The 27,222-nt window shown below is 42.2% G+C and overlaps 1 protein-coding gene across 1 annotated transcript; it reads left to right on the forward strand.

Moving 5' to 3' along the window:
* The first annotated feature begins 1,985 nt into the window (after positions 1 to 1,985).
* LOC110490753 (plexin-C1) lies at positions 1,986 to 26,563 on the forward strand. Its single transcript, XM_036944661.1, has 30 exons — positions 1,986 to 3,159; positions 3,294 to 3,434; positions 4,018 to 4,152; positions 4,242 to 4,351; positions 4,690 to 4,970; positions 5,064 to 5,166; positions 5,424 to 5,511; positions 5,822 to 5,860; positions 7,644 to 7,777; positions 8,411 to 8,587; positions 9,101 to 9,203; positions 9,395 to 9,574; positions 10,659 to 10,829; positions 10,954 to 11,056; positions 11,763 to 11,864; positions 12,083 to 12,186; positions 12,328 to 12,369; positions 12,501 to 12,625; positions 16,168 to 16,366; positions 16,681 to 16,827; positions 17,789 to 17,957; positions 18,140 to 18,240; positions 19,221 to 19,293; positions 19,912 to 19,946; positions 20,028 to 20,123; positions 21,882 to 22,045; positions 22,339 to 22,486; positions 24,741 to 24,881; positions 24,973 to 25,047; positions 25,581 to 26,563. The coding sequence occupies exons 1-30, from the start codon at positions 2,182 to 2,184 to the stop codon at positions 25,674 to 25,676; spliced, it is 4,560 nt and encodes a 1,519-aa protein (XP_036800556.1). The 5' UTR covers positions 1,986 to 2,181; the 3' UTR covers positions 25,677 to 26,563.
* Positions 26,564 to 27,222: the final 659 nt, after the last annotated feature.

Genomic DNA, 27,222 nt, shown 5'->3' on the forward strand with positions numbered 1-27,222 from the left:
GAAATTGAACCTGATATTGGTGAAGAGGAAGAACCTGCACCGACAGGGGATGTGAAGGCTTCCGAGCCTCACCCCAATGATCAGGAAAACGGCCGAGATGACTCTGGCCCAGTGGCACTCTGCACTGACTCTGTTGCACCAGCTCTATGCACACTTACTGGACTACCCACACTCTCGCACATACTACACTGACACTCTAACACACACATTCACACACATGTAAAACACAAACACGCATATTGACGCCACACATAGACACACTTTCACACTCAGACCCAGTGGTGAGAGCGAGATTTTGCTGCAGAAGAACTACAGGGGGTTTTGAGAGAAGGGGTTCCAGCCTCCCATGCGGACGGCCTGGTGTATGATCTGTTGGGGCCAAAGTAGTGGGAAGGGGTGGTGGGGTGTATTGGTGATAGTGTTGTGTAGATAGGGTTAGATTATGGTGGCGTTTCCTTTTTCCCCCATTTCCCTTTTCCCTTTTCTTGTGAACAAATGTGCAATGCACTTTCCGAACTGTGACAGGTAGCAATACAGCAACAAAGCATCTAGTCTGCCGGAAAACCACAGGAAGAAGAAGAAAGGAGACTGGAGTAGGACTTTAAGTCCTGGTTTAACATCTGGAGTAGGACTTTAAGTCCTGGTTTAACATCTGGAGTAGGACTTTAAGTCCTGGTTTAACATCTGGAGTAGGACTTTAAGTCCTGGTTTAACATCTGGAGTAGGACTTTAAGTCCTGGTTTAACATCTGGAGTAGGACTTTAAGTCCTGGTTTAACATCTGGAGCAGGACTTTAAGTCCTGGTTTAACATCTGGAGTAGGACTTTAAGTCCTGGTTTAACATCTGGAGTAGGACTTTAAGTCCTGGTTTAACATCTGGAGTAGGACTTTAAGTCCTGGTTTAACATCTGGAGTAGGACTTTAAGTCCTGGTTTAACATCTGGAGCAGGACTTTAAGTCCTGGTTTAACATCTGGAGTAGGACTTGGTTTAACATGAGGAAGCTAGAAGTACCAGAGCCTCGCAGAGGCTACTTGTGTTTAGGATCTATTATTACTGATATTAGATCGCCATCTTCTGGTCCAAAGTTTAAAAAAAAAACTTTACAGCGGTTTCTGCTGCAGTATATGCAGAGGGGACAGATGAGTGTATGTGAGCATACACGTTTCAAAAAGTATCATCATAATGAAAGATTTCAATGTTTGTTACGTGTATTGTGTGTTGGTTGGTTGGTTGATTGATTGATAGTCCTGTTTAAAAGTAGAACCACAAACAATATAATACGTTTTCCTAGATGGCTGTTTTAAAAAAAAAATCTAAATTCAAGACCTGGTATGTGTGCAGATTCTGGTGTACATAATGCCAGCAGTGGTATTTAGTGAGTACGCCAGATCAGAGGCAGTAGGGATGACCGGGGATGTTCTCTTGATAAGTGTGTGAATTTGACAATTTTCCTGTCCTGCAAGCATTCAAAAGGTAACGAGTACTTTTGAGTGTCAGGGAAAACGTATGTAGTAAACAGTATTTTCTTTAGGAATGTAGTTGAGTAAAAGTTGTAAAATATAAATAAAGTACAGATACCCCAAAAAACGACTTCAGTTGTATTTTCACTTAAGTACTTTACACCACTGCATGCCAGTCTTTGGGGTAGTATTTTGTCTAGTCATGTAACACTTTCACCACCAGAATGCAGTGTAGGACCGAACAAAAAGTGCCCCCTTGGGATAGCCCATGATGACATCAAAAGTAATGTGTGAGGCATTCACTTGGTTACGTATTTTATTAATGAATCAAAGTGTTTAAATCTCAATAATCATCTGATGGAGATGTTGGCACTGGCATTTGAATAGGCTATATAGGCATTACCACCAATGCGCGTTTGGAGACGTTTTGGAAACACTCTAACAACGATGTTACTGATACAACCTCTGCTGAGATTGAAATGTATGGAACTAGCGTTCATTACGACATCACAGTAGAGACTTAAACACGGAAGTCTGAGTCTCAGAACATAACCGCCGGAACTATATTTAATGACCTAAAGTTAACACATAGTTGCAGCATCTATCCACTGTGCGCTTTTACGCAATCCTCCTGTTGGCCTTCGGCACAGTATGACAGTGGCATCAGAGGCGCATAACGGAGTTTACCATGCACTCTCCTCTCAGGCTTGACTGACTACATGATTTACGAGATGAGGGTTGTTTTCTGGGGAGTTCTCCTCGCCTGCGTGGACTGGAGCCGGGGCCAGGAGAATCACACATTCGATGGCGACGTCCGCGACTTTGCCATTGGTGACAGCTCGGTATACGTCGTTACGGATGACCGACTCTTCCAGCTGAACCATGATTTTACCAAAGTTATAAAGAGGGATAATCCGAATGTAGTTTATCCTAACCAAGAAGTACCTCCTTCTCACGAAACGTATCCATTTAAGGTAAACATTTTACTGCCATTCATCAAAAACAAGACCTTGATCACATGTGGAACCACAAAATGCGGCTACTGTGAAATACTGGATCTCAACGAAATCTCAAAATCGGTGTATTCGGAGGATATTGAAGTGGGTTCATTGGACCCTGGAGATTCAACCATTGGCTTTATTGTTGATGTCGGGACGAACTCCTACATTATGTCTGGAAGGTTGCAGAGCCGTGTGCGTAAAGCGTGTTCCAATTCAGATCAGTTGCTTGACCTACGGAATACACTAGACAGACAGAATGGGGGGATCTTTTCGAATTCAGATGAGAGCTCGACTCCGTATATTGACGCCAAACAAAAGGAGAAGTTTCAGTTTGTGGACGGCTTTCAGAGTAATTCACACATCTACGTGTTCTCGAACGTTCCCAAAGAGCGTCAAGTTCGACTTATTTGGTTCAAGAGCGAGAACAGTAAAACAAATACTTTGATGTCCCTCAAAGGTGCAACACTCAAATGTTGTGGAAACATGGAGCGCCGGGAGCTCCTGTCTTCCTCTGTGATTCAAGGTGTGATTCAAGGTTCTGGTGGGCTCCATGGGCAGGTGCTCTGGGCAGGTGTGTTCACGGCTGGTAACACAAGCGACCCCATCAACACCGTGCTGGCCATCTATAACATCAGCTCTACAGGGCCTCAACTCAAAGACAAAGACCCAGACTTCTGCTATCAAGCCTGTGCAAAGGTTGGTGAGATGATGATGATTATTTGTGTGGTTTATAACCAACACCATAGCAAAGTCACTATCATTATCGTTAGCCTAATTTCTTAGCAAATGTGTTGAGATTGTCTGTAACACGGATATGTATGCTGTTCCAGGCACCGCCGCAAGGTAACGCACCGGACCTGCATCCAGAGGCAGTGGTGTTTAGATACAGCTCCATGACATCAGTGTTGGCAGTGAGACACAACTCCTGGCTGGTGTTCTTCATTGGGACAGGAGACGGACAACTCATCAAGGTCTGAGGAACACAGTTATGAGAACTCTTAACACACACTCACACACACACACACACACACACACACACACACACACACACACACACACACTGGCCTCGTAACACCCCTCTCGTGTCCTTATTTCTCCCTTGAACACACATATACTCATACAACAGAATTACAGCGTTTTCTACCAAACGTGGCTCACATGAGAGAATTCGAGGACTAAATTAGCCTGGAGAAACCCCACAATACTCTACTAGAGACAATAGTCTCCTTCATGCAGTGTTGTCCCTGGAAAGCTTTAATAATCCAGACAAATCCTCTGCATGTTTCTAACAGAAATATGACAGCCATGCAGTACATTAACACACCAGACAGGGGTTTGGTCACCACTACACATCAATGATTGTTATCCTATCATGTATCATCATCATCAAATCCATACTCTTGTTGACAGAGAGAAATGTGTACAGTCAACTGACATTTACAACTGCAGTATTGGTGATTTCCTAGGGCCATGTTATGTATTGTTGTTTGTTAGTGGGATATGTCACCTCAACAGACAGATATTATTGAAGTGTCTCTCTCTGTCCCATGTCAGCTTGCTGTAGACAAGGCCTATAAATCTGCCTGTGCTAGAGTGCTCTACAAGTCAGATGACGACCGCCGTGTGTTTCCCAAGATGCACCTGGATCCAGTGGACCACAAACATGTGTACATGGCACTGAGGAACCAGGTAAGTTCCACTGTGCACAGATATACATACTATACAGTACAACCATTCTGAAATAGGACCCAGGACATAATATTGTGTGTTTGTTGTAGATTATGCGTGTGCCTGTGGCTCAGTGCAGTGAACACAAGAGTCTGAAGGACTGTTGGTCTGCTCAGGACCCCTTCTGTGGCTGGTGTGAGTCTGAGAACAACAAGTCAAGGTCAGTCACAAGAACCACAACTACACACTTCTATAACTTACACTATAGACGAGATTTCTTTATTATATCACATTTTCTTTTCTAAAATGCAATTTTTCATTCTTGTCATGAAGATTAACCGTGGCAGTCATTTCAATGTAATTAAATGAGACAGTTGTCTTTGTTTGTACATTTATTTTCTGAGCGGTAGAACAAATGTTATTTCCTGTATCACCCACGGCTTCTTAGAATAAACTTGCCTCTATAGATGAAACTTCCTGTAAATATACTTCTTTGTCCTGTTTATCTGTTTCACCCTAAACCTGCTCATCCTCACCCCTTTATGTGATGTGTTCTAGATGTTCGTTTCAGGATGACTGCCTTCAGCCTTCAGCCTGGATCTCCATCTCTGAGGACTCCCAACAACAGGACATGGTCTCTTACCAGGTGGAGAAGAGCAGCAGTGGAGAGAAGATCACACTCACTGTCAAGGTCCACCTGAATGTGCATGGGACAGGAAGTCTCACCTCCGCCTGTATCTTCCTCACAAGAAATGATCATCTGTGTGACAGGACAAACCCCGCTCCAGCGTTGCCTCAATGCTCCTGCCTGTTCTCCAGCGACCAGCTTCCTGCTGAAGGTGACCTTTCACCTTCTAACTCTCCTGTAGATTTCTCAATTACAAAATGGAGCATCTTGCTTAGAGATTGTTTCCCTGTGTTCTTCCACATAGGTCTGAATGTCACAGTGAAGATACGAGTGGGGAAACAGAACCTTACTGAGAATCTGATGCTCACTAACTGTTCAGACATCACTGGACCACCTACCTCTGCCCTGTCAGTCAGAAATCCCAGATCTGTCATGTTACGCCTCAGCACCTTGATATGGCTGTGTTTCGACCTACTTGTTTAGACCTACTTGTTTAGACCTACTTCAATATTTACTATAATGACATCTTTTCAATTATGTTGGGCACTTGCCTTTCTGTATGTTATAGATTTGTTAGTACACATTTTGCATGAGTAGCAGATGGTACACATGTTTATGATTAAACTCAGTGTAGTATTCTTATTCCTGTCTCTGTGTCTCTCAGGTGTTCTCAGTGCATGTCAGCTGGATGTAGCTGGAGTAATGATGTCTGCTCCTGGACAACCAGGTCTGCCAACCTAAACCCCATACAGGTATCTCTCTCTCTCACTCACTCACTCACTCACTCACTCACTCACTCACTCACTCACTCACTCACTCACTCACTCACTCACTCACTCTTTCACTCTCTCTCAAACTCACTCTCTCACACTCACTCTCTCTCACACTCACTCTTTCACTCTCTCTCACACTCACTCTCTCTCTCACACTCACTCTCGCTCTCTCTCTCACTCACTCTCTCTCTCTCTCACACTCACTCTCTCTCTCTCTCACACTCACTCTCACTCACCCATGTGTGTTCCTGTATCTTGTTCATCAACCCTCTCTCACTTCCTTCCCCAGGACATGTGCAGACCCAGCCAGTCAGGAATGAACTACTCTGTAAGTCCATCCTACCGATCACTTCATCAGCATCTCTCAGTGGATCTTCTGTCCCTTATAGAGAAGTTTGATCTCAGAACAGGGAACTAAGGTTGTATCTGTGTTTGTGTGTGTGTGCGTGTGTATACGCATCTGTGTCTGCATGTGAAACAGAGTGGACTTGAAGTGGTCTGGGATTTTCACGGTGACTTTGCGCGCACAGTCATTTCAGTACCTATCAAATAGCTATGGACATGTGTTTTGTGAAATGTGACAAGGACAAAGCTTTCTTGTATATGGTCACCACTACCAAAAAAAATACAATTTTGTTCACACGTGTGTCGCAAGCTACTTACTGTACATACATACAGTAACTTATTTCAACAAGTAAACAATGTTGACGTCTGAAATCGAATAACATTGAAAGATACAGAATAGTGTCTGCGTTTGAGATGTTTTAATGAGCTCACTTTGTTATCATGCTCCTCCCAGTCTGAATGAAATGTGAAGAATTTAATCAGATGTGCTGTATATAGCTGTGTGTGTTTGGTGTTGGTTAAATTGTCAATGTTCCTTTGGCCTTATCAAACCACTCTCTCTCGCTCTCGCTCTCTCTCTTGCTCTCTCTCTCGAAAGCTAAGATTGAGGACAAAATGAAGACACTCAAATGGATGTCTACCAATGCCAAGATACTATATTCAGTTGTACAGAGCAATATTCATAGATCTGGGCATCCTACATTTAGATCACTCATAGAATAGAGATTTTATCTCAACCAGAATGGTATGGATCAAAAAGGTTATAAATAGGTAAGAAGATGTTTGTGAATAGAGCCTTTGTCTCTGAGTCAAGTCGTCATACCTCTTACAGTGAGGATCATGGATCACATGACTGTGCCCCAGGGCAGTAGTACATTTCAAACCATCCATCATAATTACATACAGTGAGCTCCAAGTATTGGAACAGTTACACATTTTTTGTTGTTTTGGCTCTGCACTTTGGAGTGGGTCAGCACTCCAAAGTGATACAAGTGATACAATGATTATGAAGTTAAAGTGCAGACTGTCATCTTTAATTTGAGGGTGCTTTCATCCATATCGGGTGAACCAACTAGAAACTACAGCACTTTTTGTACACATGTAACTGTGAAATGGCTTGCTAGTTAGCGGGGTGCGCGCTAATAGCTTTTCAATCGTGGGTGTCAGTTGTTGATGTGTGCAGAAGGTCCCTGGTTCAAGCCCAGGTAGGGGCGAGGAGAGGGAAGGAAACTAAACTGTTACACATGGTCCCCACCAAAAACTATTGGGACAAATATACTTATGTGTATTAAAGTAGTCAAAAGTTTAGTATTTGGTCCCTTATTCCCAGCACACAATGATTACATCAAGCTTGGATGCATTTGCTGTTTGTTTTGGTTATGTTTCAGATAAAACATTTGCCCAATAGAAATGAATGGTAAATAATGTATTGCGTAATCACTTTTATTTTAAATAATATAATGTTTCTAAATGCTTCTACATTCATGTGGATGCTACTATGATTACTGATAGTCCTGAATGAATCATGAATAATGATGAGTGAGAAAGTTACAGATGCACAAATATCATACACCCAAGACATGCTAACCTTCCATCATCACAATAAAAGGGGAGGTTAACATTTTTTGGGGGTAGGATATTTATGCCTCTAACTTTGTCACTCATCATTATTTACCAAAACTAAAGAACAATCCTACAGCCATAAACACATATTTAGTTTTGCTTGTCTTCATCAGAAATATTGTCTGTCTGTGTGTGTTTGTCAGGAGCCAGTGATCGTCTCCATAGTGCCCAGTGTTCTGTCCTTCCATGGCAGAAACCACGCCCTGATGACTGGGAAGAACTTCCATCACGTGACCAGGGTTCGCATCCAAGGGCACATGGACTGCAGTCTCAAGGAGTGAGTCAAAGTGGACAATCGGAGGAATATGATTTGTTTTACTAATTTATGCAGACATCATTTTTTTGAGATAATTAAAAATGTAAAAAGTGTAATCAATGCTTTTAAACAACAATTTAGATTTTTTTTCACTGCTGCTCACTTCGTTCATGAAAGCCCAAGGCTTTATCACTGTGTCACTGTATATCGGATTTTGGAGACAGGTGCAGCAATACACAATAGGGGTTTTTAATACACCCAAAACAAACACTTATACAAAAACACTGGGCTGTACCCAAACAAAAGAGCAAGGGTTAACCTCGTTGAACGACACGGGACGATACCCGTAATACACAATATATATATATATATATAACACACAGCATAACAGCTGCACCAACGCATAGGTACTCACACCACCAACGGACATGGGAACAATAACCGACAGAGGGAACAGAGGGCACATATACTAATCAGGGGAAATAGGAACCAGGTGTGTGTAATCAGATAGGACAGTCCGGGGTTGATGATAATGAATCCCGTTCAGTGAAGCCTAGAAAGCCGGTGACGTAGACCTCCGGAACTGATGAACAGAATGAGCATCAGTACCGGGGGGGATCTGTAACCTGTGTAGTGTGTGTATCACCTGGTCAGGTCTCCTGTGTGGAACAACACTGGGTCCAGTCTGACGTTCCACATCCCCAGTGGAGACAAAGGTTCTGTCATTGTGTGTGCCGTGCTGCCAGACAGTCGCTGTCTGGGCAAGGCCACTGTCACCTATGGGTCCTCACCGTCCTGCACTGGGCTAATACCAAGCACTACCTGGGCTAGGTAAAAACACACACACACACACACACACACATACACATAGGTACGCGTGTGCGCACACACACACACATGTAGGTACGCACCTATGATCCAAATTTTTATATACACACACACACAAGCTATACAGAGGTTAAGAAGCATGCCTGTAACTCTTTTCCATATATGGCTACTGGCCATTATGTTGTCTGATGGGGAAAGAAAGTGGGCCGCTTTCCAGAAGTTGCTTCATACAACAGTGTTATGTTTCAATCACCTCTTTCTCTCAGCTGCTCAGCACTGGCTTCCCTTTTTGCTTTTGGTAGCCCTCTAAAGCAGATTCTTCATGCTTGGCTAGCTAGTTTTTATGGACCATGTCATACTTTATTTATTCTGTGAAATGTTTTTTGTGTGTTACAACTTGTTTTTCTTCCTCTGGCTTATTCAAATAATGTGGTTTAGACATGACTACAATTCACATCAGCACGCTAGGTGTGACCAACAACCCTCTGATTGGTTGATTTCGTATGTGTCCTGCAGTGGGAAGAGGAAGATCAAGGTCCAAGGGTCCCAGCTGGAGTTTGTGGAGGGGGTTGTTCATGACCACGCCCCTCAGACCATCCAAACCAAATACAGCTCTGGGGTAGACATCTTAACACACTGATTTTAATTGATTTCTTGACTAAGCACCACTCTCACGTAACCAGTCAGTAACCTAATATGAACATGCACACTGCCACACCTCACCAAACTTTCACCTTCACACAACACAGAAATCAGTCATGGGGGGATCAATATCTGAGGTATTCTAATTCCTGTTGTTGGTGTTTTTAGACTCTGTGGTACCACACACTTCCCTTTGAACACATTAACCAGCCAGTCACCTCCATTGTGTCTCTGAGAGTGGCCAATCAGACACTGGCCTGCTCATCACAGCTCACCTACCATCCGGACCCAGAATTCACCAGCTATACTGCAATCAAGACAGGAAACGACCTGCGTGTCACCATTGAGGTATACACACATGTGCACGCATTCATGCACCCATACACACACATATGTACTTAAAAGTTCTCTCTCAATTTAATTCAATTCAAGGGGCTTTATTGGCATGGGAAACGTGTTAACATTGTCAAAGCAAGTGAAGTAGATAATATACAAAAGTGAAATAAACAATAAAAATGAACAGTAAACATTACACATACAGAAGCTTCAAAACAATAAAGACATTACAAATGTCATATTACATATATATACAGTGTTGCAACGATGTACAAATGGTTAAGGGTGCACAAGGGAAAATAAATAAGCATAGATATGGGTTGTATTTACAATGGTGTTTGTTCTTCACTGGTTGCCCTTTACTTGTGGCAACAGGTCACAAATCTTGCTGCTGTGATGGCACACTGTGGAATTTCACCCAGTGGATATGGGAGTTGATCAAAATTGGATTTGTTTTCGAATTCTTTGTGGATCTGTGTAATCTGAGGGAAATATGTGTCTCTAATATGGTCATACATTGGACAGGAGGTTAGGAAGTGCAGCTCAGTTTCCACCTCATTCTGTGGGCAGTGTGCACATAGCCTGTCTTCTCTTGAAAGCCATGTCTGCCTACGGCGGCCTTTCTCAATAGCAAGGCTATGCTCACTGAGTCTGTACATAGTCAAAGCTTTCCTTAAGTTTGGGTCAGTCACAGTGGTCAGGTATTCTGCCACTGTGTACTCTCTGTTTAGGGCCAAATAGCATTCTAGTTTGCTCTGTTTTTTGTTAAATCTTTCCAACGTGTCAAGTAATTATATTTTTGTTTTCTCATAAGATTGGGTCTAATTGTGCTGCTGTTCTGGGGCTCTGTGGGGTGTGTTTGTGTTTGTGAACAGAGCCCCAGGACCAGCTTGCTTAGGGCACTCTTCTCCAGGTTCATCTCTCTGTAGGTGATGGCTTTGTTGTGGAAGGTTTGGGAATCGCTTCCTTTTAGGTGGTTGTAGAATTTAATGGCTCTTTTCTGGATTTTGATAATTAGTGGATATCAGCCTAATTCTCTCTCTCTCTCTCTCTCTCTCTCTCTCATATACACATTCCATTCTTTTTTTTATTTCAGAAAAGGGCTGACAAGTTGAACATCGCCACAGAAGAGATCTTAGTGTTTGGTGTTCAGGAGGAGAACCAGGATGTAGAGTGTGTCATGGAAACCATCGAGAAGAGCAACGGGACTGACTCTGTCATCTGTGACATAAAGAACACTCCCAACTTTAACATCAAGTCAGTGAGGGTAAACCTCTTATTCAGATAAATCCAAAAAGGTTGTTAGTTGCTCTTGGAAACTCCGAATCAGAACTGTCCTTAGAAATAGTATTTTACAGTCAACATGCATTATGATGTGTTTGTTTTTCCAGATAAGAGTTGGAAACTTCACGAAAACCCTTTTACCAAAACAAGCTGCACCTTCACTGCTACTCATCCTTGTGCTTATACCCATCATCATTGTGGTCATTGTGGGTAAGTATTCAACTTCGTCAACTTTGTTTTGACTTAGTGTCTCATGACAGACTGTAAATGTCCAATCAAGTAGCTGGCACGCAAGATTTGGTTCTGGGTTCTGAAACTGCGCCCAGAAGTGATTACTTTCCTCGTGTTAGGGATGCACACAATCACAGCACCAGATCAGGTGTTGCTGATGTGTGCCTATACAGGTTCAGGAGTAATGCTGGGAAAGGTACTTTCTTGTATACTGGAGCCTCAGAACGGAATGAGTTGCCCCTGCCCATAAAAACAATGTCCTCTCTAGGCAGCTTTAAAAATAAAGTTAAAATATGTTTGTCTTCTGTGCCCATATGAATCACCCCTATGATGCAACTGGAATGATGAGATGTTCTTCTTCTCTGTTTTTTACATTTTATTTCGCTGCCATACTGTGTTCGATGTTGTCTAGCCATCTTGTCTCAAGAGGACCACAATGGAAATAAGTCCCAGACTTTATTGTGTGTTATCCTCAATGATTTTTTTCATGTGCATGTATGGCTTTTTCAAGTTTTATGTGTGCTTGTTTTTTTAAATGGTCGAATTAATAAACTAAACAACAACAAAAAAAGACCTGTTTTGGTTGAATAGGGCCCATAGGTTTAGGTATGCTTTTGTGTGTGTGTGTGCGTGCGTGTGTGTGTGTGTGTGTGAGAAAATAAAGCTCTTGTCCTGTCCTGACCAGGTGCGGTGTGGTATTCCTACATTAAACAGAGGAAAATGGCAGCACAAATGGACAAGCAGCTGGAACTTCTGGAGTGTGACATCAGAAATGACATCAGACAAGGTCAGTCATCGTGGACACACCAACCTTGATTTATATTCTTAAATCACACACAGACAGGCACACACACACACACACACTCATACTCACTGATGCACCAAATTGGCATCATAAAATGGATTTAACAGAGTAAAGGCCCATGACTACCACCCACATGCAATTCACACATAGTTACAATTGCACCAAAAACAAACGCCCTTACTTACCCTTCTGTCCTCTAGGATTTGTGGATATGCAGACGGAAAAGTGTGATTTAATTGAGAACGTTGGAGCCATCCCTTTCTTGGACTACAAGCACTTTGCTTCCAGGATCTTCTTCCCTGACGTACGTAGGAGCAGAACACAGAACAGAGTCAATGCAGTATACCTAATACAGTCTGCTTTAAGATAAGACATGTTGTATTAAATGGACAGATAGGTTGTGTTTTTATGTTCATAGTTTAGTTTGTCCTATTGTTTCTATTAGGGTGGACCTGTGATGACCTCCTGTATCAAAGACATTGGCCAGGTGAGATTTGATTTGAACCGTATGTGAAATCTGCTCGTCTGATTGCCATACTATGACTTTATGAATGTCTGGAAGGGAAACGGAGGATGTAATAGATTTCCATAAGTAGCTAACATCTGTCCTGTGGTCAGGACGCGGTGAAGGGGCAGCCAGACGAGAGCTGCCAGGCCCTGTCCAGACTGATCCGGGATCAGGTGTTCCTCACCTCCTTCGTCCACGCTCTGGAGGAGCAGAAGAATTTCAACGTCAAGGAGAAGTGAGTCAGTTTAGTTTAGTTTAGTTTATTTATTTATTTTTACAGGGACAGTGCACATTAATCAACGTTTCAGTAAAAGTGCCGGTTTTAGCCAGCCGGCTAATTTTCAACCGCAGTCCCTGGGCAGGTTATTAAAAACAATTACAATATAGACAATAGCAGCATAGAACAAGCAAGACATAGCAACATAGGACAAGCAAGACGCAGCATACAGACAGAGCAACATAGGACAAGCAAGACATAGCATACAGACAGAGCAACATAGGACAAGCAAGACATAGCATACAGACAGAGCAACATAGGACAAGCAAGACATAGCATACAGACAGAGCAACATAGGACAAGCAAGACATAGCATACAGACAGAGCAACATAGGACAAGCAAGACATAGCATACAGACAGAGCAACATAGGACAAGCAAGACGTAGCATACAGACAGAGCAACATAAAACAAAAAGCAGCAAGACAAAATTCATAAAAGCAACAAAGTGTTTCCACACCTCACAAGCTACAGACAACAGACAACATGGAAAGCGGCAACACACAGCTAGGGACCATGTTCACAAATCTGATTGACCTTTAGCCATTTCTTCAAGCATTTTGTGAAAGTGTGATATGTGGTGCAGTTATGTGTGTCTGATGGCAGTGTATTCCAGACATGGGAAGCTCTCACAGAGAATGCAGATTTACTAAAGGTGCTTTTCCTTAGGGGAACTATACAGTCACCTCTCATGGCAGACCTTGTGGATCTGCTGCCATATGTCTGGGTTTTCTGTTTAACAAAAATATTGAGTGGAGGGGGAGCCAGGCCATTAAGGATCTTGAATACAAGACATGCGTCGGTGTATTGCACAAGATTTTCCCAACTCAAGAGCTCATGCTTTCTAAGGATGTGACAATGATGATGGCTATTGGGCTTCCTATCAAGCACTTTGAGAGCCTGTTTGTAGACAGACTGAATAGGTTTTAATGTTGTACAGCAAGCTTGGGCCCAACTAGTCAAGCAGTATGTTAAGTGGGGGAGTATCATAGATTTGAAGTACAGTTTTGCTACCTCTGTAGTCAAACAATTTCGTATAAATAGGAAATTTGATAGGTTGAATTTGGTTATTTGAATTACCTTTTTCACATGCTTTTTAAAAGAGAGGTTGGAATCAAGTATAATGCCAAGGTACTTAAAATCGGATACCACCTGGAGCTTCTCCCCTGACACATAGACATCTGGCTCAGTAGCATCTGTTGCCCTCTTTGTGAAGAACATGCAAACAGTTTTTTTCACATTGAGATGCAAACACGAGTCACTGAGCCACTTTGTAACCTGGACCATTACAGTAGTGAGTTCTTGTGCAGCTTGTTGTTTGCTCTTTGCATGCACATATATCACTGTATCATCTGCATACATTTGAACTTCAGACCCAGTACAGACAGAAGGCAGATCATTAATGTACAGGCTGAACAGGAGGGGCCCCAGTATAGACCCTTGGGGCACGCCCACATCATAGCTACGAGTGGGCGACAGCTCATTGCTCACTCTGACACACTGAGTTCTGCCTTCAAGGTATGATTTCATCCATCTCAAGGCATCAGGGGAAAAGTTGAACTTGGACAATTTTGTGATGAGAATCTCATGGTTAACAGTATCAAAAGCCTTCCTTAGGTCCAGAAACACAGCCCCAACAGCACACCCTTTGTCCATCTTGGACTTCACATTTTCCAGAAGAAAGCAGTTGGCCGTTTCTGTGGAGTGTTTCGCTCTGAAGCCAAACTGCATGGAGTGTAATGTGAAGGGGCTGTTGTTGAGGTGGGCAATCAGTTGTTCTGCTACACACTTTTCAACAACCTTTGACACCACAGGTAGTATACTAATGGGCCTGTAGTTACTCACGTCAGCAGGGTCGCCTGATTTAAAGATGGCCGTTATTATGGCCGACTTCCATACCCTTGGAAACACACCGAGACCAATAGATGTGTTGGTGACCTTAGTAATGGGGCCAATGAGTGACACTTTGTAGTTTTTAAGAAAGGTGGAGTCCATCCCAAACACATCTTTGGCTTTAGAGTTCTTTAGTGAGCTAATCACCTTGTTCACCTTTGACTCAGAAACCTCCCTTATGATGAAGACAGGTTGAGTGTCATTCACTAGCACTGAGCCCAAGAAACAAGTGGAGGGGTTCTGTGTCAGTACCCTGACAGAGTCAATAAAGTAGGAATTGAAGGCTATTGCTATTTCAACTGCATCCTGTGTTAGATTGTTATTCACCATGATTTCTAGTCTTTTTGCAGTGTTACTATGGTCTTTCCCTGTTAACTTTTTTAGATTCTCCCATATCAATTTAGAATTTCCCTTTGCTTCACCAATTATGTTAATAAAAAAGTTTACCTTGGCCTGTCTGATTTCTTTCATCACCTTATTTCTCAACATGGTAAACCTACGTCTGTCATGCTCTAATTTAGATTTTAGGGCTATTTTTAGAGCATAATCTCGTTCTTTCATCAGTTTCCAGATTTCTCCATTTAGCCAAGGAAGAGTGCTCTTTTGGCCAGGTTTGGATTTGATTTTCTTTAGGAAGCCATTTATTGTAGTCTGGATTGTGGATAGAAAAACTTGACTATCAGCTTCCACGTCTGTATAGGACAAGATATCATTCCAGTTTATTCCCTTAATTGTATTTTCAAAATAGTTTAATTCACTCTTAGGTATTCTTAGTTGATCCAGCTTTCTAACAGTAGAGAGGTTAAACCTGCTCTTAGACAGCTTTCTGGCTATAAGTGTCAGATTATGATCAGATAGCCCAGTAACCATACTGAATGATTTAGTCACTCTCTCTGGTTTATTACTGAACACCAAATCAATCTGTGTTTTAGAGCAACAAGTTACCCTGGTTGGCCCTTTAACTAGCTGTGTAAGGTCAAAGGTATTAGTGATCTGTTTGAGGGTTTTCCTACAACACTTGTCTTCATAATTAATGTTAAAATCTCCCATTAAGATGACCTCTTTCCCAAAATCACATTCCCTAAGCATGGTATTAAACTGATCAAAAAACACACTTTTGGTGGAAGGTGGCCTATACATTCCAATGAGGGTAAAAGACATTTGGGGAGACAGTGTAACGTTCAGGCCGATACATTCTAGTTCATTATCACATGACCACTCAATTTGTTTACATCGGATATGTTCTTTAATGTAAATCATCACACCCCCTCCTCTTCCTTCAATCCTGTCTCTCCTGAAAACATTGTAGCCAGGCACAATCAAAGCAGCACATGGAGAGTTTCTGAGAGGCAGAGAAAGTCAAGGTTGGAGTCTGTGAGTAGATGTTGAATTTGAGGACAGGACAGTGAGGACAGGACAGGACACAATTTAGGCCAAGTGTCACTTAGCTGGTTTGGGTATAGGATATACGACAGATAAGGTTATGGTACTGTTTATAGTACAGGGGAAATTATTTAGGTGTTGTTTAAGTCATTATGGATGAGCAGGTTGGTATGTATAGCAGATAATAGAGATGTCATAAGTCTGATGTTTGTTGTGTCCTACAAGGTGTGCGGTGGCCTCCCTGCTGACCGTGTCCCTCCATGGTGACCTGCCCTACCTGACCCAGGTGATGGAGGAACTACTCAGGGCTCTGATGGAGCAGCCCAGTAACTCCCAGCCCAAACTCATGCTGCGACGTACCGAGTCCATCGTAGAGAAGCTGCTCACCAACTGGATGTCCATCTGTCTCTACGGCTTCCTCAGGGTCAGTCTGTCTGTCTCTACGGCTTCCTCAGGGTCAGTCAGCCTGTCTCTACGGCTTCCTCAGGGTCAGTCTGTCTGTCTCTACGGCTTCCTCAGGGTCAATCTGTCTGTGTCTACAGCTTCCTCAGGGTCAGTGCATCTGTCTCTACGGCTTCCTTAGGGTCAGTCTGCCTGTCTCTACGACTTCCTCAGGGTCAGTCCGTCTGTCTCTACGGCTTCCTCAGGGTCAATCTGTCTGTCTCTACAGCTTCCTCAGGGTCAGTGCATCTGTCTCTACGGCTTCCTCAGGGTCAGTCTGTCTGTGTGTCCCAACAGGAGAGTGTGGGCCAGCCTCTTTTCCTGCTGGTTTGTGCTCTGACCCAGCAGATGTCTAAAGGCCCAGTGGACTCAGTCACAGAAAAGGCTCTCTACACACTTAATGAAGACTGGTTACTGTGGCAGGCTCAGGACTTCAGCCCAATGGTGTGTACACAAACACACACACACAGACACACATACACACATACACACACATTGCCACACACATGCACGTCAAGCTGCCACACACACATCACAGTGCCACACATACACATCACACTGACACATACACAGCACACTGCCACACACACACCTTCCTGGATCTAGGGCGTGGTGAGCGAGGTAGTTGGCAGTTCCTCCTTTATGTTTTGTTTGTTACCAGAAGAGTTGTGGTTAGAGGAGCTAGTCTGTTAGAAAAGATATCTCAGTATGTTGGGGCAAAAGTAGATGGGTTGAAAGTGATGTTACCCTCACAAAGATCCTCAACAAAAACACGTCTTCATAGTTATCTGTTTGTATTCAGCCTATTCTCGAGGCCCATATGTGTACATGTATCTTTTTACTTTATTCTTGGTCTGTGGTTTGTAGATGGGGACAGCCGCTCATGCAATGTTGACAGGAAAAGCTATAGATTTTCTCCGTTTCAGTCTCTCAGAAGCAAAAGATGAACCCTTTTAAATTAAGAAACGAGTCTAGAAGTAAATGGATCAGAGCCTAAATGGACCCAGACTCTAGTCTTTATAAGCACAGGTTGAGCCATATGGTAATCCTGCTGAGACAGTTGCTCAGTGGTTTCTTATAACAGAGAAATTAGATATAAGATTATCACAGGAGACGACACCACACAAGATATCCTCAGTCTCTCTATTCTATCCCTGTAGTGTATAGGTTTTATTGTATGAAGTCCATCAATTGATATACACAGACATGAGGCTTTATCAAGCTTTAGCTAACTGTGTGGTTTCCCTGACCCAAGCAGAAAGATAGTGGGAATGAAGGTTAGCTTCAGTGGTTAGCGACACTGATGAATAGATCTCACGTTTAATTTTCTAACCCAAACCTCATGTAAATAGCCTATATCATGATGTATGTGTGTCTGTTGACCCCCCCCCCCCCCCACCCCCAGAGGCTGCAAGTGCTGTTTGCTGTGGGAACAGACGGAGAGGTCAGTGAGCCTCTGGAGGTCAGTGCTCTGGACTGTGACACGGTGGAGCAGGTCAAGGAGAAGATCCTCCTGGCCTTCAAGACCAAGTTTGGCTTCCCCTACAACACCCCTCTCCGACAGATACACATCGGTCAGTTGTAGTACCTCACGTGTCCAAGACATTAGGAGAGAATGCAAGAGTGATGACTGAATTATGGCTCTAAAAGCATGCGTACCTCAAATGAAACATCTTGATCGATCATACATTCTTTCAAAGGGATGGCTTTCAAATGTTCATTATAATGACTTCTCTCTGTTTCTTGAACTCTGCAGAGTATGAGAAGGATGGAAGGTTTGTCCCACTGAAGGAGGTGGATGCCAGCTCAGGGGTTCTAGGAGAGGTGACCATGCTCAACACACTCAAGCATTACAAGGTTAGAGAACACTACCAAGCTTCCTGATGCAGGAAATAAGCCTAATCTCACGTTCAATATTTCTCTCTTTATCTCAAATCACCATCTAAGACAGATTCAAATAAAAATAAATAGCATGTAGTTGAAGGCCTAAACTTCAAAAATGCAGATGAAAGGTCCAATCCCTTGCAGCTGTCGTACTACTCAATGGCTAATTCCATCAGTACCGCTGAAGAGCTGCTCTAGAGCGCAATTGAAATTTTTAAGGCAATGTTCCTGTGTTTGCGGAGACTGCATTCACTGTAAACCCTGCATATGTCGGCTCCAACGGAAAATACCTTTCCATTTCAATCACGCTTAAACGCGGATCTTCCGCGATCTGGATTTAATCTAGTGTTGGACTAGTAACCGAAAGGTTGCAAGTTCGAATCCCCGAGCTGACAAGGTACAAATCTGTCGTTCTGCCCCCGAACAGGCAGTTAACCCACTGTTCCTAGGTCGTCATTGAAAATAAGAATTTGTTCTTAACTGACTTGCCTAGTTAAATAAAGGTTTTTAAAAAATGTACAAAAAAATCTAGTCCTGAGTAGTTGTGAGAACTAGATGCATTGAGTTGTCAAATTGTTGCTTAACGTCACCAAACCACATCCACAAATTTGTCAGGTATCTTAGAAGCACATAATAAGTAGAGGGTCTTACTAGACTAGAACATCATTTACATTGAATCAGAGTACTGAGTACAGTGTACTCCTCTGCTGCTCTCATTCTGCAGCCTGGTTTTCAAGGCTACTAAAAAGCAGTATTAGCTCCATTCAAGGCAGCCTGGCTGGTAGGACTGAGCTTCCTGTGTCACAACGCCAAACCAGACCACAATTAGATTAGAACTCACGCACACGTTATTAGCCTCTCTGTAGGACACCACTGTGTCTTAGGTCTACCAGATGGTTGAGAAGCTGGTAACTCAGCATTTATCGACCTTCCAACTCAGTGTGTGTCTACAGGTACCGGATGGCGCGTCCGTCAAAGTGCTCTCTAAGACCCATCCCAGTCTGAGTCCTCAGAGCAGCCTGAAAGGTAAGGGTGTCAACAGAGATTGCCATGCAATCAAAACTTCTAGCTATGACATAAAGGACCTTTTTTTGTGAATGACTACACTGTACACACCAACAGTATTCACACACACACACACAAGCTCATAGTTAATGCTCATCACACTATCACACACGTGGGCACAAAGTAATTTTTGCGATTGGTTTTGTCAAAGTCCATCTTTTATTTATTGGATTTGTTTTATTGAAACTTTTTATTTTGGCCGGGTGGAGTCCCATTGAGACAAAGGTCTCTTGACAAGGGAGCCCTGCGTGACAAACAATTACTCAATCAAGGCAGCATGGGCGCATAACAAATACACAGAGAAGCACACAAATAATACAAAACACAATCATAAAAAACAACATTCAACAAAACAAACATACCTCAGCAAAGTTGAGTTGAAAATAGACGTGTTGCTCCACATTTACACTCCCCCTCTTTCTAAAATAGTTTTATGGCAGGTGTGAAACACATGTGAGATGCAAAACCACTTAACCGTGTCAGCTTATTTAAAACACTAACAGAAACCAGGAAGCTATTTAGCACAATTGTCTGCTATTTAGTCATCCGTGGTGACCTGTTGTTGTGTATTTGTCACAGACGATCAGAACTACTCCACTAAGTACTTCCATCTGGTAAGTGGCAACATGACCTCTGAATTGAATATCCCTGATATGCATTTGATCTGATTGATTAACAGTGCTCTTTGACCCCAGATTGATCCTGACATTGACCAGGACCAAAAGAAGAACCCAGAGAGGAAGAAGCTGAAACTGAAGGAAGTGTACCTCACCAAGCTGCTGTCCACCAAGGCAAGAGGAACTCACTGTTAACCAACCCCTTTCAACCTGCCACTGTGCTCTGATAAATGGTTAACTGAAAGATGGAAAAGTCTAGACTCTTCAGTTACGTGTGATCCAGCATACATAGTGACTATCTAACAGTTCCCTTCCCTTGTCTCATTTCCCTTATGAACGTTGCTTTAAAAAAAAGTGGATAGGTACTAAAGTGGCTTGCTTGGAGCTGTCAGTGTGGTTTCAGTGTAAGGGAAGTTTGAAAGACATTTACAATAGGGGATAAAAACTGTAGCTCTTGACAAATACTAAATAAGGATCATATGAGAAAATACTTTTCCATCAGGCAATTATATCTGCAGTGCATCAAACAGCTATTTGTTCATTTCCTTAGTCAGCATCCTCAGTGAGGCCATACTTCCTGGTCCCGTATTCACTTTGCGACAAATCTGGTTGAAGTCGGAAGTTTACATACACCTTAGCCAAATACATTTCAACTCAGTTTTTCACAATTCCTGACATTTAATCCTAGTAAAAATTCCCTGTTTTAGGTCAGTTAGGATCAACACTTTATTTTAAGAATGTGAAATGCCAGAATAATAGAAAATTATTTATTTCAGCTTTTATTTCTTTCATCACATTCCCAGTGGGTCAGAAGTTTGCATACACTCAATTAGTATTCGGTAGCATTGCCTTTAAATTGTTTAACTTGGGTCAAATGTTTCAAGTAGCCTTCCACAAGCTTCCCACAATAAGTTGGGTGAATTTTGGCCCATTCCTCCTGACAGAGCTTGTGTAACTGAGTCAGGTTTGTAGGTCTCCTTGCTTGCTCGCACACGCTTTTTCAGTTTTGCCCACACATTTTCTATAGGATTTAGGTCAGGGCTTTGTGATGGCCACTCCAATATCTTGACTGTATTGTCCTTAAGCCATTTTGCCACAACTTTGGAGGTATGCTTGGGGTCATTGTCCATTTGGAAGACCCATTTGCGATCAAGCTTTAACTTCCTGACTGATGTCTTGAGATGTTGCTTCAACATATCCACATATTTTTCCTTCCTCATGATGCCAGCTATTTTGTGTAGTGCACCAGTCCCTCCTGCAGCTAGGCACCCCCACAACATGATGCTGCCACCCCCGTGCTTCACGGTTGGGATGGTGTTCTTCGGCTTGCAAGCCTCCCCCTTTTTCCTCCAAAAATAACGATGGTCATTATGGCCAAACACTTCTATTTTTTTTCATCAGACCAGAAAAAGGACCAAAAAGTACGATATTTGTCCCCAGTTGCAAACCGTAGTATGGCCTTTTTATGGCGGTTTTGGAGCAGTGGCTTCTACCTTGCTGAGCGTCCTTTCAGGTTATGTTGATATAGGACTTGTTTTACTGTGGATATAAATACTTTTGTACCGTTTCCTCCAGCAACTTCACAAGGTCCTTTGCTGTTGTTCTGGGAATGATTTGCACTTTTCGCACCAAAGTTCATTCATCTCTAGGAGACAGAATGTGTCTTCTTCCTGAGTGGTATGACGGCAGCGTGGTTCCATGGTGTATATGTTTGCGTACTATTGTTAGTTCAGATGAATGTGGTACTTTCAGGCATTTGGAAATTGCTCCCAAGGATGAACCAGACTTGTGGAGGTCTACAATCAGAGTCTTGGCTGATTTCTTTTGATTTTCCCATGAAAAAGGGAAAATCAAAAGAGGCACTGAGTTTGAAGTTAGGCCTTGAAATACATCCACAGGTGCACCTCCAATTCTCACTTCCTCCTCTCTCAGGTCGCTGTGCATTCGTTTGTGGAAAACCTGTTCAGAACCATCTGGGGAACTGCTAACCTCAAAGCCCCGCCTGCCATCAAGTACTTCTTTGACTTCCTGGACGCCCAGGGAGAGAGCAAGAGGATCAACGATCCAGATGTACTACACATCTGGAAAACCAACAGGTATGTGTTCATCTGGGTCATATTCATTAGGTCACACCATAGCAAAACATTTTGCAATGGAAAACTAATATGAGCCTTTTATTGGACAAGTTCAAGTAGTCCCTCCATTTTTCAGTGTTTTCTCCCATTTGGTGCCTAATGAATATGACCCTGGTGGTACACCTGTTTGAGTATGTTTATAGTAGAATCTTTATTTCTTGGTTGTATCTATTCATTCAATACTCAATCCACTACTCACTGTATTGGGATAGTGATAGAATGTTTGACTGTTCCTCTGTCCTGCTCCTTCCCAGCCTGCCCCTGCGGTTCTGGGTGAACATCCTGAAGAACCCCCAGTTTGTGTTCGACATGGAGAAGACCCCGCCTCTGGACGGCTGTCTGTCCGTCATTGCCCAGGCCTTCATGGACTCCTTCTCCCTGGCTGAGAAACAGTTGGGCAAGGTGGGGACATGATCGAGACATTGCAGAATATAATGACTAACACACCTCATCTCTTGTGCTTCTGTGTGAGTTTCTGCTAATCTCAATGTCAAATATGGAAAAAGAGTTGGTGGTTCAATTCCTGCTTTGGACCTGAGATGTTTTAGGTTCAAAGTTAATTTATTGTGCTTTTGTGTACGTTTCCACAATTCCAATGGTTAAATCCCTGCCTTGCAGCAAAGAGGTTTATTGTATGTGTCTGCAACTGTCAAAGTCAAATAAACAAAGAGAAGCGTAATACATGTTGAGTTTGTGGCTCTGGTGCAAGAATCTCGCCCCATAAGGACAGGATTGTAGGTTTGAACCTAGGTGCCAGCTCCTGGGCATGGTTGCCTACTGAGGACTCTGCTGGTTAGTGAGTCAAAGCCAATAGTGATGAGGGATTCGTGCTTTTTGAGGTAGTTTCAGTTCGATTATCAGTTTTCGATTTCAAATATATAAAAAAAAAAACATGAAATGCACTATGGGAATGCTGTAACACAGAATAAAACAATTAATCAAATATCCATGATGACAGTGACTGCCCATTACTGCTTATAACTTTTTAACCATAATTTATTCACATTAATAAAATATTTCAGTAGTTTAATACATTTGTTTTATTTGATGTCTTTATTATTTCATTCCAAGTCATCATCTCATCTCTATAGAGCTGCTGCCTACACGTCGTTCTTCAAAGTAAATAAAGGCATACTTTTATGACTGCTGAATACCTACTATCAATCACTTAGATCATGCATTTTCAAGTAGCGATACCTCGAGCGTCTTGTCTCCAATGTTCCCTCTAAACTGCACGAGCTAGGCCCGCACATCCTCCAGGACTGCCTCACAGAAATGTCAGGCCGAGCGGAGACGCAAGAGATTGAACTTCACTGAGTTCACCCCATTAGTTTGCGCTATATAGATCAACGTTTTTTTCTGTGATTGAATCAACATTATATCAGCCCCTTTACAATGAAACAAAACAAATCTAACTTTGCAAGATTGAGGCTGTGATTTTGTTGTAGGCAGAGCGCAACGGAGTAAAATTATATTGGTGGGTTGCCCGCTAGGGGTCTTTCAATCACCCGCTAGTGGAATGAATGCGCTTTTCAGATCAGTTCAGAGCCGCTCATGTGAACATTTGTTGATATTCTTTGCTAGTTAGCGAGTTACTAGCCCAGTTATAGATTGTAGAACTTCTTCCTACAAGAGCACAAACGTGTGGGTTACATTTCAAGCTGTCTTTATAAAGCAAGTTGGTAAAAAGCTTATGTTTTAATTAAAGGGCCAGTGTTGTATTTTGAGACAGGCTTGAATATGCAAATAAGCCAGTAGTCAGAGGAGAAGTCTACATGATCGAATTCTCTGTGAATTGGTAATAATACATGTTGTTTTGTAAAGGGGTTTATTGCATCATACAATACAATTTACAGTCACCTATTTGGCCCATAGTGTTACAGACTAAAAAATAATTAATGTCAAGCCCTTCATAATGTAAAATATATTTTTAAGTCTAATGCAATGTAGGCCTGAATTGAACACCACATATTAGGCTGTATCATAGAAATCAAAAGTTATTTCCATGTTAACATGTTATGGGATTTGCTCCATTGGTTTTGTTGGTAGGTCTACAATGCTCAAATAGCCTATTGAAATAATTCTCACAACTTTCAAGTTTCCACTCACAAGACCTAAAATTTGCTCAGTGACCCAAAGAATTTTAGGCAACATTGCTTGTCTCTTCTCTCCCTTTCTGTGTCTGTCCTACATAGACAGGCCAAGTAGGAGCACAGTGGATTATGGTCATTCTAGTTAATTACCATGTTTTTTTGTGGTAACCTATGTAGAATATTGGCTTGTTGGAAACTACAACTCCCAACACTGCGCATTGAGCTCACAGAAGAAAAAAACGAACTAAATGGAATTCAAATTAATTGAACCGGCGTCGATCCATTAGTTTAAAAAAAAGAAAAATAACAAATGTCAGTTAAACGGTCAGCACTAGCAGCGATCGGTATAATGCCGGTAGCCGCTTATGGATTTGACAGCTCTTCCACTGTTCCACCTCCTACACTGTCGGCTAGCGCAAATCTGATTGAATCGAGCACATAGATGTAAAACAAAATCCAAGTCACAGACTCTGTCTCATAACTTGCAGGCCTCTTAGAATACCTGGCATTGACAATACATCACCTAGATTTGACATGACTCTTCTACCCTCTCTCTGTTCCAGCATGACCCAACCAATAAACTGCTCTATGCCAAAGATATCTCCCAGTACAAGCAGGAAGTGAGGGCCTACTACAAGCAGGTCAGGGACCAGCCACCAATCAACAGCTCTGAGTTCAAGGAGTTCCTGCATGAGGAGTCAAAGGTACCTCCCCTCTAGTTGTTCATTTTTCAAATAAATCATCATTTTGATATTGTGCTTTACGGACATTACATTTATATTTCTGTTTCATTAGAAACATGAAAACGAATTCAATGAATCTGCTGCCCTCTGTGAGCTCTACAAATACATGCAGCGGTACTTTGATGAGGTAAAGTGTCTGTCCGTCTTTTTCGCCCTCCACTTTAGTAGTCTCACCACCCACATAATCGCCCCTTAATATGCATTCATGATTTTTCCCACAACCTTCACAGTTCCCCTGCACGGTCTAATCACTTCAACCAGAACTAAACATCTTGAAAAAGCTGGCCAACTTGACATGGTCATTGTGTAACTGTAAAGCTGACTGGCACAAAGCCGAGATCTTGGGAAATGAGAACTGCAGTGGCAAGGCAGAGGATAAAACACAGCCTATACCACTTCTCTGTGGGGTGGTGGTCAGGCTGTTTTCAGGTCTTCATTTTGTAATGATCTATGTTGACTGTTTTGAGCTCTACAATGGCAGCTGGCCATACCTGTGCCAAATATTTAGTTAAAGCTCATGCCAAGACTTAGTGTGGAATGATAATTCCCCCATTGTGGCATATTGCTACTGACTGAGGTCTGAAGTTTATGGCCACGAGATGGCCTTTTGTATGCCCACTTGTAAACAAAAATTGGATGTGTGTGGTGTTTCCCTGGCAGATTAAACTGAAGCTGGATCAGAATGGCGCACCTGTGGAATTGAAGGAGCAACTGCAGCACGTGAAGAGCCTGTTTGATAGCCTCAACTGTTCGTGAAACTGAGCTCACTCCCTCCCCTTCGAAATGCTGAAGGCCAGAAAGCTGTTCTAAAGACAGAATATGTCAGGAGACTACATAGGGATTTGCAATTAAAGAATAAAAGAGGGAGGTGTTTCAGATTACTGGGATGAACCAAATGATAGCATGAATTAGGTCACATTCCAGCTAGACATTTACCCAGAAGCAGTATACTCTTATTCTGAAGCTGGGACTTTTGTTTCCTCAACCGAAAGACTAAAGAATGTTTTTTTACATTTTTATTTATTTAACCAGGAAGGGCTCATTGAGATTAAAATCTCTTTTTCAAGAGCACCCTGGCCAAGATAGGCAGCACCGAGTCATTACAAAAAAATTACAGACAGACAAGTAATCTAGTAAAAACCATGGACTTCACACAAGTATAAAACAGCAAATTAAAAACACTGAAAGGTCAGGGAATCAGCCTCAAAATCCTTCATCTGTGATTGAAGTTCTTCCAGTTTAAAAGTATTTTGTAAGGTGTTCCAAGACGACGGAGCAGAGTACATAAAAACCCTTTTACCAAATTCAGTTCGGACGTTTGGAACAGTCAGCAGGATAAAGTCCTGCGAACAAAGAGAGTACCCACCACATTTCTGAACAATAAAAATGCCCAAATAAAATGGCTTTGTAAATAAAAGTATACCAGTGACTGAGCCTACGAGTGACTAGAGAAGGCCAGCCAACCCTGGTATACAAAGTGCAGTGGTGCGTAAGAGTTTTGCAGTTTAAAATAAATCTCAAAGTGCCATGGTAAATAGTGTCAAATGATCTCAAACACTGAGCGGAAGCATTCATATATAAAATATCCCCACAGTCTAGTAAAGGCATAAATGTAACTGATACTAGCCTCCTGGCTTCAAAAGCCAGGCCTTATTCCTAAAATAAAATCCCAATTTCAGCTTTCATTTTTTTGTAAGATGTTGAATATGCAATTTAAAAAAGAGAGGCCATTATCAAGATATTTATGAGGTTACAACCTCAATCTCCTTGCCCTGACAGGTAGTAATAGGTGAAAGGTTGAGGTCTATTTCTTGCATTAGAAAACACCATTAGTTTAGTTTTGTCAGTATTGAGGATAAGCTTCAATTGACACAAGGTATGTTGAACAGTATAAAAAGCAGTTTGCATGTTCTGGAAAGCTTTTGTAAGAGACGAGGCACAACAGTAACATCAGCATAAAAATTAGGTTGTGGTGTTAAATGGTTCTCACAAGTAAAGCTCAGAACAAAAAATATGTACACGACCTCAGTAAAGCATAAACATTTTTGTATGAATTGCAAATACAATCACACATTACAAAAAAAAAAGTGGTAAAAATGAGCCGTGAGCCGTGAAACCAACCTTTAACACAAATGCCTTTGGTGCTATCACGCTTTTAAAGTTTCATAGTGATGGCTTTAGTGTAAACACTTGATACAAATCTCACAACAGTCAAATAAAACTGAGGAAGTCCCTAGTTGGCCATTGATATCATTCTTTACATAGGCATCAACAGTCAAGGCATGGAAGGACTCCAGCACCG

Source organism: Oncorhynchus mykiss, chromosome 15 (assembly GCF_013265735.2).
Source record: "Oncorhynchus mykiss isolate Arlee chromosome 15, USDA_OmykA_1.1, whole genome shotgun sequence".
NCBI lineage: Eukaryota > Metazoa > Chordata > Actinopteri > Salmoniformes > Salmonidae > Oncorhynchus > Oncorhynchus mykiss.

Excerpts from the sequence above, each read along its gene's own strand:
- LOC110490753 (XM_036944661.1), top strand. The coding sequence starts at position 2,182 with ATGATTTACGAGATGAGGGTTGTTTTCTGGGGAGTTCTCCTCGCCTGC. Across the intron at positions 5,861-7,643 it reads AGTCAGGAATGAACTACTCT|GAGCCAGTGATCGTCTCCAT; the intron begins GTAAGTCCATCC and ends TGTGTTTGTCAG. Across the intron at positions 25,048-25,580 it reads TGCAGCGGTACTTTGATGAG|ATTAAACTGAAGCTGGATCA; the intron begins GTAAAGTGTCTG and ends TTTCCCTGGCAG.